At 44.0% G+C, this 10997-nt stretch overlaps 1 protein-coding gene across 2 annotated transcripts; it reads right to left on the reverse strand.

Annotated features, from left to right (window-relative positions):
* Positions 1–2080: 2080 nt before the first annotated feature.
* Positions 2081–10811, reverse strand: LOC308695835 (uncharacterized protein). 2 transcript variants are annotated; one of them, XM_081374082.1, is made up of 5 exons: positions 10396–10811; positions 5850–5944; positions 5702–5771; positions 5497–5580; positions 4511–5395 (listed from the first exon to the last, which is right to left on the reverse strand). In XM_081374082.1, the coding sequence occupies exons 1-5, from the start codon at positions 10628–10630 to the stop codon at positions 4881–4883; spliced, it is 999 nt and encodes a 332-aa protein (XP_081230208.1). In that variant the 5' UTR covers positions 10631–10811; the 3' UTR covers positions 4511–4880. The 2 variants fall into 2 exon arrangements, with proteins under 2 accessions (XP_081230207.1, XP_081230208.1); XM_081374081.1 differs by lacking the exons at positions 4511–5395; positions 5497–5580; positions 5702–5771; positions 5850–5944 and adding an exon at positions 2081–3592 and having other exon boundaries at positions 10396–10797.
* Between the last annotated feature and the right edge of the window lie 186 nt (positions 10812–10997).

The raw sequence follows: 10997 nt of genomic DNA on the forward strand, positions 1-10997 counted from the left end.
TCCCTATAGAACCAATGAGGTTCATTCTTGTTACGCAGCACGTTTGAGTTCCCTATAGAACCAACGAGATTCATTCTTGTTACGCAGCACGTTTGAGTTCCCTATAGAACCAATGAGATTCATTCTTGTTACGCAGCACGTTTGAGTTCCCTAAAGAACCAACGAGATTCATTCTTGTTACGCAGCACGTTTGAGTTCCCTATAGAACCAATGAGGTTCATTGTTGTTACGCAGCATGTTTGAGTTCCCTAAAGAACCAATGAGGTTCATTCTCGTGTTACGCAGCACGTTTGAGTTCCCTAAAGAACCAATGAGATTCATTCTCGTGTTACGCAGCACGTTTGAGTTCCCTAAAGAACCAATGAGGTTCATTCTTGTGTTACGCAGCACGTTTGAGTTCCCTAAAGAACCAATGAGATTCATTCTCGTGTTATGCAGCACGTTTGAGTTCCCTACAGAACCAATGAGGTTCATTCTTGTTACGCAGCACGTTTGAGTTCCCTATAGAACCAATGAGATTCATTCTCGTGTTATGCAGCACGTTTGAGTTCCCTAAAGAACCAATGAGGTTCATTCTCGTGTTACGCAGCACGTTTGAGTTCCCTAAAGAACCAATGAGGTTCATTCTCGTGTTACGCAGCACGTTTGAGTTCTCTACAGAACCAATGAGGTTCATTCTTGTTACGCAGCACGTTTGAGTTCCCTAAAGAACCAATGAGGTTCATTCTTGTTACGCAGCACGTTTGAGTTCCCTATAGAACCAATGAGGTTAATTCTCGTGTTACGCAGCACGTTTGAGTTCCCTAAAGAACCAATGAGGTTCATTCTCGTGTTACGCAGCACGTTTGAGTTCCCTAAAGAACCAATGAGATTCATTCTCGTGTTACGCAGCACGTTTGAGTTCTCTACAGAACCAATGAGATTCATTCTTGTTACGCAGCACGTTTGAGTTCCCTAAAGAACCAATGAGATTCATTCTCGTGTTACGCAGCACGTTTGAGTTCCCTAAAGAACCAATGAGGTTCATTCTTGTTACGCAGCACGTTTGAGTTCCCTAAAGAACCAATGAGGTTCATTCTTGTTACGCAGCACGTTTGAGTTCCCTAAAGAACCAATGAGATTCATTCTCGTGTTACTCAGCACGTTTGAGTTCCCTAAAGAACCAATGAGATTCATTCTCGTGTTACGCAGCACGTTTGAGTTCCCTACAGAAACAATAAGGTTCATTCTTGTTACGCAGCACGTTTGAGTTTCCTACAGAAACAATGAGGTTCATTCTCGTGTTACGCAGCACGTTTGAGTTCCCTAAAGAACCAATGAGATTCATTCTCGTGTTACGCAGCACGTTTGAGTTCCCTAAAGAACCAATGAGATTCATTCTCGTGTTACGCAGCACGTTTGAGTTCCCTAAAGAACCAATGAGATTCATTCTCGTGTTACGCAGCACGTTTGAGTTCCCTACAGAAACAATGAGGTTCATTCTTGTTACGCAGCACGTTTGAGTTCCCTAAAGAACCAATGAGGTTTATTCTTGAGTTAAGCAGCACGTTTGAGTTCCCTAAAGAACCAATGAGGTTTATTCTTGAGTTAAGCAGCACGTCTGAGCTCTCTAAAGAATCAACGAAGTTCATTCTCGTGTTATGCAGTGTGTTTGAGCTTCCACAAGAATAATTTTAATAAATAAGTCAATGACTTAGTCACTTCTGCTTTGTCCCTTAATGAATCAGCCATTTTGCACGAGTTGGTAGACTGAATGATTCAATGACTTATGAAATAAAGCTTCTTTCATTTCAAGTAATGAAAGTTGTTTTATGGTTTAGTTAACTATAATATCCCTGGGGATTGTTACAAACTTGATCATCAGGAAACATTGCAAAAAGGGAGATGTTGCATAATGAATGTGTGAAACAGGCTTTAATGCAGAAATGCATCAGAAGCTAATATCAACACCGTAATAATTCTAAATATCACTTTGAGGCATATGAAAAACTTTGTGTGTGTGTGTGTGGTCGTGTTCATGTTCATCATCTCTGTATGGGGATGTGTAGACTGAATTAAGAAGACACAACAGAGGGTATTTCATAAATAAATTACTGTCTTTTTAATGTCCATAGCAGAGTGCATGTGATGTTTTATGGGGCTTTTATTGAAAGCATTATGACATTCTGTTTGAGTTGCTGGTATGGTAATGCTTCAGAGGCTCAGAAGAAATCACTAAGAAGGTAACAATGACAAGTAAACTGTTAATTAAGTTAACAAGTATAGAGAGTATATATAAAGAGAGAGTGCAGAACAAAGCTAACATCATTGTTAATGATACAAGGCATCCCTTATATTATACTTTTGAATTATTGCCATCTGGCCGACCGTACTGTGTTCCCCGATGCATGAAAAACAGGTCCAAACTATCTGTTATCCCCCAAGCAATTCGATTTTTAAATTCTTCTTCCAGTGTTGATTGATGGTCAGCTGCTCTGTTTATCCTAAATAAGATTTATTTGCTTTAAAGCCAAGCTATAAAGCCAAAACAATCTCTGTGACCTTAATTATACGTTTATCTCTGTAAAGCTGCTTTGAAACAATCTACATTGTTAAAAGCGCTATATAAATGAGGATGACTTGACTTTAAATTATTGTTTGTATATGCCAACTGTGATTTGTTTTAAATGTCTGTGTGAGCTTGCAGCAAACTACTTTCCCTACGAGGACAAATAAACACTATTACTACTACTGTCGCTGTGCAAGCGCATGTGTCTGAGACAGTTGTCCTGTCTGGAGAAGGTCTTACCGCACAGCTGACAGCGGAAGGGTTTCTCACCCGTGTGCACTAGCCTGTGTGTTAAAAGACGCTTCCTCTGTGTGAAGCTTTTGCCACACTCCTCACATCGGAAGGGTTTTTCGTCCATGTGCACTAGTTTGTGTGTTAATAGCCGGCCCCTCTGAGGGAAGCTTTTCCCGCACTCCTCACATTGGAAGGATTTGTGGCCTGTGTGCTTGCCGGCATTCAGAGTTTTGGGCAAACACGAGCTTGAATGTGAGGATGGGAGTGTGTTGAACGGTGTCGAGTCAGACTCGCTCGTGCTGGGTGAGCTTCTATAGGAATCCTGAAGATTCAAGTCGTACTCTATGTCTGCAACACCAAAGCTCTCATTCTGCAGAACAGCCAATAAACCGGACTGAGTCGACGTGGTCATCGGATCCTCAATCCCATATGGATCTCTAAAACTCTGGGAACGTTGTTCTGACTCTTCAATATTTTCCGGATTGTCAAACGCTTTCCCTGAACACCATAAACGAGAGTTTCGGTCATGGCAGTGGTTTTGTCCTTCACACTTCTGCTTTGCCTGAGCTTGATTCAGTGTCTGATCCACAAGTTTTTCCACTTGTTCGATCTTCATCTCAAACTCCAGTCCGCTGAGCTCCTCTTCCTCCGGTTCCTTCAGCGGCGTTACGGACTCTTCTTGTTTCGGCTGCTGTGAATTCACATCCGCCGCCTGTGAAAAGTGAGCTTTCTCCTCTGAGAGATTCTTCACAACGACCTTTTCCTGGCTGTGATGATCAGTCTGAGTTTCCAGCGAATGAGCCGTTACACCTGTCGAGAAATACAAGTCATAAGTCTTTAACATATATCAATTTAAATTCTACAACAAAACAAATAGTTCTTGGTGTAAAATCTACATAGCTGCTACAAATCATTAGGCTAATGAACTATGATAATATTTAATACATTAACTTTTAATATAATATATATACACACACTCTATGATGTTATTTGATATTATTAAAGGGATAGTTCACCCAAAAATGTAAATTCTGTCACTGATTACTCACCCTCATGTCGTTCCAAACCCGTAAGACTTTCATTCATCTTCGGAACAAAAATGAAGATCTTTTTAATGAAATCTGAGAGATTTCTTTCCCTCCATTGACAGTCTACGCAACTACCATTTTGGCGCTTCGAAAAGTTAATAAAGAAATCGTAAAAAAACAAATACATTTGAACTGAGCGGTTTAGCCCAAATTTTCTGAAGAGACTTGATTGCTTTATATGAAGAACATACTTAAATTAGGCTTTTATCCACATATAAACATTGATCAGCGAACATAAAGAGAAGCTACAATGAAAGGGCTTGAAGCGTGAGAACAAACCTCTAGCGGAAGCTCAATCGTGCAGCGTCACGAGAATGACCCTCAATGACCCTTTCCAAACCTGTAAGAACAAAAGACTTACAGGTTTGGAAAGACATGAGGGTGAGTAATTAATGAAACGTTTTTTTGTTTTTTGGGGAGAGGGGTGAACTAACCCTTTAAGTTATTTTAAGTATTTAAATTCTTTTCTCTTCTGACACTTATTTGAGACCCTTATTGTTTTGATCTGTGACATTATCTGACTCCAACATCCACATAAAGTCTCTAGAACAGAGAAACAACACAGAAACAAACATACACATATTCATGCAATACATAGTGTAAACTAAATTGCCCAGAAAAAAATGACAGCAACGATTTTGCATCAGAAAGTCATGGGTTTTATTGTCACTTGCAAAATGCATCTTATCGATGCTCCCACTTTAAATAATTCACGCAAACACAAAGTAGCAGAAAACAACACAGAAGACATATAGCATCGTTTTACAAGCTATATAATGAAAAATGTAATTCATATATATAAATGAAATGCATTTTATGTGACAGTTGATGTTTATCAAATAGATGTAAAAGTGATCTGTTGACCGAATACTGAAAAAAAGTATATCAAACTTAAAGCAATATTACTAATTTATCATAAAAAACTTCTATACAGTATATGTCAAAAGTAAAATTTAAAATAATGTGGCATTTCATAAAAGCTTGTCAGCATGGATCTGTGACTGTGAATGCTACCAATACGCATACGCCTCCTCTTCAGTGTGGCTGCGCTGGTGCAGTTTTAGCGAGTTTAAATGCGAGTAGGACTTGCCGCATTCTTCACAACTGTACGGTTTCTCTCCGGTGTGTGAGCGCTGGTGTGAGATCAGGTGAGAGTTGCAGTAGAAGCCTTTGCCACACTGAGGGCAGGTGTACGGTCTCTCTCCGGTGTGGATTCTTTGGTGGATCTTCAGGTAGAAGCGCGTAGTGAAGGTCTTTCCGCACTGAGGGCAGCGAGAGCTTCTCTCTGCGTTTGTGTCTCCTCTGTGATCTGACGCCGATGGAAGTGCGTGGTGAGCGGCAGCGGTTCTGTACGGTTCGTCCACATGCCGACGGTTCGGAGACACACCTGTGATGAATCGCTCACCTGTTTCCAGAGGATAAGCGTCCAAACTCTGGACTCCGGAGTTTGCTGGATATTCCTGGGACACCGGTGAATTCCACATTCCCCCGGGCTTCATTTTACTCGTTAGCATAAAATCACTCCCTACAGATTGACGAACAAAGAACAGAGTTCATAATTCAGAGAGGCCCATAATTCTTAAGACTGGTTAGTAGAACTAGTACTGATATGAAGTGATCTCTGACCAACTCTAGCTGGTCCTGTTGTTCCCGTGCTGAAACTATCCTGGTCTTCCACTTCTGGACCCAACGGGCAAAGAGCAGGAGAAACTGGGGATGAAATCAAGTCAACCAAATAATCATTAAATGATTGAGAAAGTAATTCGAAAATTTTATTTTTGCATCTGATATAAAACAGAAAAGCACTATCATAATTCTTAGTGTGATTTACTCGGTCCACTGTCGCACTGTTCGTCCTCCATGTGTTCCTCTTTGATCTGAATTGATTTGATTCCGTCTTCCTGCAGTTTAGAACGACAAAGAATCAGGTTACTCTATGATGTATACTGAAGAAGAATCTAATAATGAAGAATCCTTACGTTCAGTGTGAACGTCTGCGCTGAAGAAACGTCCTTGTGTGTCTCCGTCTGTGATTCTCCGTCATGATTTATCTTTACGCAGTTGAGGTTTACCTCTGGTTGAGGATGAAAAGGATGAAATGCAACATATACATGCATTGTTAAAGGTGCAGTAAGCGATTTCTGAGAAATGCTGTTGATATTTAAAATCACCAAAACAAACGCCTCTACCCATCTTGATAGCTCCGCCCCCAAAGTCACAATCACCTCCCCTATCATAAGTGGACACGCCCCTTATTGCTGATTGGCAACAAATATGTAGCGCGCGCGCCGCATTCGACATCTTTCCAGACGGGCAGTCGGGTTCCACTGAGAACGTCTCAGAAAATGTTGGGCCACATGGCCTCAGCTGCAGCTGTGCTCCAGCTGGGTTTACTGCGCATGCGCCCGCTACAACGCTGGCTGAAAGTGCGAGTGCCTCACCGAGCCTGGACTGCCGGCGGCTCGCGAATCAGTGTGAATCAGGGCTGTGTTTCAGCCCTGCAGCCCTGGCTGGCGGCCGAATGGTACCACACGGGAGTGACAATGGGAGTTGTCTCGCACCGGGAAGTTGTCTCGACAGACGCCTCCAACCTAGGTTGGGGGGCTCTCCTCGAGGGCAGACCGGTCTATGGCCTCTGGTCAGACCGGGAGAAACGCCTTCACATAAACTGTCTAGAGATGCTGGCGGTCGAGAATGCGCTGAAGCACTTCCTCCCATACCTGCGGGATTACCATGTACTTAGTCCGCATGGACAATACGTCAGTGGTGTCCTACGTGAACCGTCAGGGCGGTGTCAGATCCAAAATTCTCTGCGCCCTGGCGGAACGCCTCCTCGTTTGGGCTCAGCACTCACTGCGCTCGCTGAGAGCCGCGCACGTGCCCGGTCACCTGAACGATGGTCCAGACAGACTGTCCAGAGACAATCTTCCCCCGGGGGAATGGTCTTTGCATCCCCAGACAGTCCAGTTACTGTGGCGCCTTTTCGGCAAAGCGAAAGTCGACCTCTTTGCGTCAAAAGACAACGCTCACCTGGCCCATCGGCCCGCTGTATGCTTTCCCCCCGGTCTCACTGTTGCCACAGGTCGTCGGGAGAATCATAGAAACGCGCCACTCGGTGCTCCTCATAGCCCCGCACTGGGAGAACCAAACGTGGTTCCCGGAGTTAATGCGGCTGGCAGACTCAGCCCCACGGCCGATGAGAAGAGACCTCCTCTCTCAAGCCCGCGGCTCGATCTGGCATCCTCATCCAGAGCGCTGGTCTCTGCATGCATGGATACTCAATGGATACCCGTTGACCTGCTAAAAGGGGTCGTGAACACAATCACGCAGTCTAGAGCTCCCTCTACGCGTCTAAATGGTCTGTGTTTAATAAATGGTGCACCGTCAAAAATTTAGACCCACAAACGTGTGGGGTCTCGTGGGTGCTTGCTTCCTTCAAGAGCTGCTGGACATGGGCAGGTCCCCCTCCACGCTCAAAGTGTTGCGGCCATTTCAGCGTTCGCTGACTCGACGCATGGCGGCGCATTAGGAAGGAACGAGTTCATCACCCGCTTCCTCAGAGGAGCCAGGAGGATGAATCCCCCGCGGCCCCCGTCGGTTCCTATTTGGGATCTTTCTCTGGTCCTGGAGGCCTTTGAAAGCCCATCCCTTCGAACCTATAGAAACTGTGGATCTGAAATACCTCACGCTCAAAACCGTTTTTCTGATAGCTCTGTCGTCAGTCAAACGTGTGGGTGACTTACACGTGTTATCAGTTAACGCCGCGTGCCTCGAGTTCGGACGTAATGACTCAAAAGTCATTCTCAAACCGAGGCACGATTACGTCCCCAAAGTGATGCCACTCCTTTCAGAGCGCAGGTCATTTCTCTCTCAGCCTTGCCGGCATCCGGCAGCGAGGTCGGCGGTAACCTCCTAAGCCCTGTAAGAGCACTGAGAAATTACATCACGCGCTCCGCCGCTGTCAGGCGCTCGGAGCAGCTTTTCGTTTTGTTTGGAGGGCGCACCAAGGGTCTCGCCGCCTCGAAACAGTCTGTCCAGATGGATAGTGGACGCTATTGCGGCTGTGTACGCGTCTAAACACCTGCAGTGCCCTTTGGGCATCAGAGCTCACTCCACTAGAGGCATGGCCTCGTCGTGGGCTTGGTCCAGCGGGATTTCTATTCATGACATTTGTACGGCGGCGGGCTGGGCCTCCCCCTCTACATTTGTTAGGTTTTACAACCTGGAAGTTCCCGCCCTGCAGGCTAAACTGGCTGGGCCGCTCTGCACTCCCTACTGTGTGCTTATGTACATGCGCTAGCCACTCTGTTGGCCGCCTGTTTCCCACTCATCATGTTCCCCGGGCTATCCCTGGGAATCATACAGTGGATGCTGGGCGCGCACGGCGTTGACAAGGGGGTTACCGTAGCGTAAGCAACTTACGCAATACGAGAGAACCTCTCGTAAGAGAACGTAATCGGTTACCTAATGTAACCTCTGTTCTCTCTAGAAGAGGGAACGAGTATTGCGTAACCCGCCGTGTTCGCGCCACGAGCTCATTTCGCTTCAGTCGACGAAAACCAGGGGAGCAGCCTCCGAGCCCTTCCTGATATATACGCTAGACCACGCCCCTTCTGGCGGGCTGTGACACGTGAGGGCGCTTAGGCGTGACGTCACGCCAGGCTCAGCGATAGGCTGCTGCAGTTGCCGCAGGGCAGCCAGTGAGCACGCTAGATAGCCTGCCCTAGGTCTGCGTGCTGCTGCACTGCGTTGACAAGATTATAAAAATTAAGGATAATTTTTTGGCTTCTTATCTCGAGAAAAGATGACTTTACCCGTAGCGTAAGCAACTTACGCAATACTCGTTCCCTCTTCTAGAGAGAACAGAGGTTACATTAGGTAACCGATTACGTTTTTTCCTCTGTACAGATAAAAAAGGTTATCAAAATGACTCCCGTTCACACACATCCACGTGTTTATTATTCATGCTGCATTAAAATACAGGTTTGGAACGACATGAGGGGAGTACATGATAGAAGAATGATAATTTTTGTATAAATTATCCCTATAAGTGGTATTAACAACAGTACACAGCCATCTGATACCTATGTTTATATGTTGTATGATGTGTTTTTGCAAGGGTAATAAGCATTAATACTTAAAGTTAAAATGATTTAGAATTTGCAACCCATTTTACTTCGGTATTGTAACATAATACTGAATCAAAGCATATGGAATGAGAATGTGAAAATTAGATGATGAAAAGTGGATGTTATAGACCAGAATAGAGTTTTAAAGGATACAATGATTGACTACAGGGGGACTTTAAAGTTATAAAAAAAGTTAGCATAAATTAGCACAAACATTAACATAAATGCGTTAAATACAATGTTACTGAAACGTTTTTTATTTTTATTTTAGTTGGATATTCAAAATTTTTTAGCCTAAATGTTACAACTAATTTCAGAATGATCAGAGAACACTCAAAAGTAACGTTCCAATGTTTGCAAAATTATAAAATGTAATGTTCCTTTAACGTTCGCAAACTAGTAATAAACGGTTTTGAAAAACTGGTGGAACTCTACAACCTTGCCTCATTTAGTATACGCGTTCTATAAATATGTAAATTAGCCCCGCCTCCACTCACTAACTCACTCACTCACTCACTCACAGTAGCTCAGAGATCCACTTGTGGACGATCACACGTTGACCTGATTGTTTTAAACCTTGACGGTTTTAAAAAAACTGGACTTTTGAGAGCATTCAGAAATAACATTTTTTTTGGTAGTTTTTTTACGAGCACTTTTTGTTAGGGTAGTAACGCTTACCTTCGAAGTTGCTGGCGTACCAACGGTGTAAACTAAAACAGAATGGCCGTTTCTGTCAAACGCAGAACTTTAGCGAAACCCATTTCGTGCTGTGTTCAATTCTGGAAGCATTCATGAGTGAAATGCCTCTAACACACGCGTGAATTCTACGTTATTCCTCCTTCTTCAAAGTGCAAGAACTCAAGCCAACGGGCTCGTAAACAGGGGATTTTGGGAATGGGGAACAGGGTCTTTAGAGGAAAACACCCGAAATGCATCTTTTCATGATCTCTGTTTGCAAGTTATAGCCTATGTGCACTGTAAAAATTAGGCTATTGTTGGTTTAACTTAAAAAAGTAAGTTAACCTGTTTGCCTTAAAATTCATTGAAGAGTTCACTGAAATAAAAACTGTAGGCTAAGTTAATACAATGAAGGAGATTGGTTCAATAAATAGAAACTCAAAATAATATGTTATCTGAACCACATTATCAAAGTTGATTTGACAAAAGCTTTGATAACAAATCATGAAAATGACAGGTTGAAAGGGCGGAGTCAAAACTAGGTCTCTAGCTATTGGCTCAACAGCCGCGAGGCCTTGCATACGTCACCAGTTAAAGGAAGTCGTTTCAGCGGAAGAGCAAGTTAATACATTATGATTAAAGAGTGAAAGGAGCAAAAGTCAGGGATGAGTCCCGCATCATGTTGAGTTTAAACAGTGTCATGTGAGAACTGAAGTACCTCTCTGTCCGCTGGTGTTGACTTGTGTTCCCACTGAGCGCAGGTTCGACTGGTTCTGTCGGGCTGATCGCAGTTCGCTCTCGGTAAACTGCAGTTTGAGCATCAGCGTCTCGACCTCCATCTTCCGGCGCGTCATCTCCTGCTCCACCGCGCGACTCATCTCCAGCAGCGCGCATTTGGCGAAGCGCTCGAGGATCGACGCGAGCGTCGCGTGGATATCAGCCGATGCAGACATTAGAGCCGCTTAATGGCGAATAATACAAGTCAAAAATGTTTGTAAAGTGTTTTCCAAAGAGCCTCGCGTCCAATCTGGTGTTTTTTCTTTCTCTCAGCCACACACTGGGGTCGAGGACGCGGACAGTCGAGCATACCACTAGTGTTTACACAAATCCCACAAAATAGAGTTGACCGTTTTCCTGGTGGAGTGACGTCACCGTTTAAAGGACCAGTAGATTTCGCCCTGTCTTTTCAGTACCATAAATCCCAGTGTAGAAGCGCCGTTATAAACCTAAACATAGTATAGGAAAGGTTATAAATCATCAGGGAATCATTCGATTTAAATCTCGCAAACGGAAAAACGGCCCCATTTCACAGTGATGACG

The sequence above is a fragment of the Scardinius erythrophthalmus genome (assembly GCF_964197995.2).
Source record: "Scardinius erythrophthalmus genome assembly, chromosome: 9".
Taxonomy (NCBI): domain Eukaryota; kingdom Metazoa; phylum Chordata; class Actinopteri; order Cypriniformes; family Leuciscidae; genus Scardinius; species Scardinius erythrophthalmus.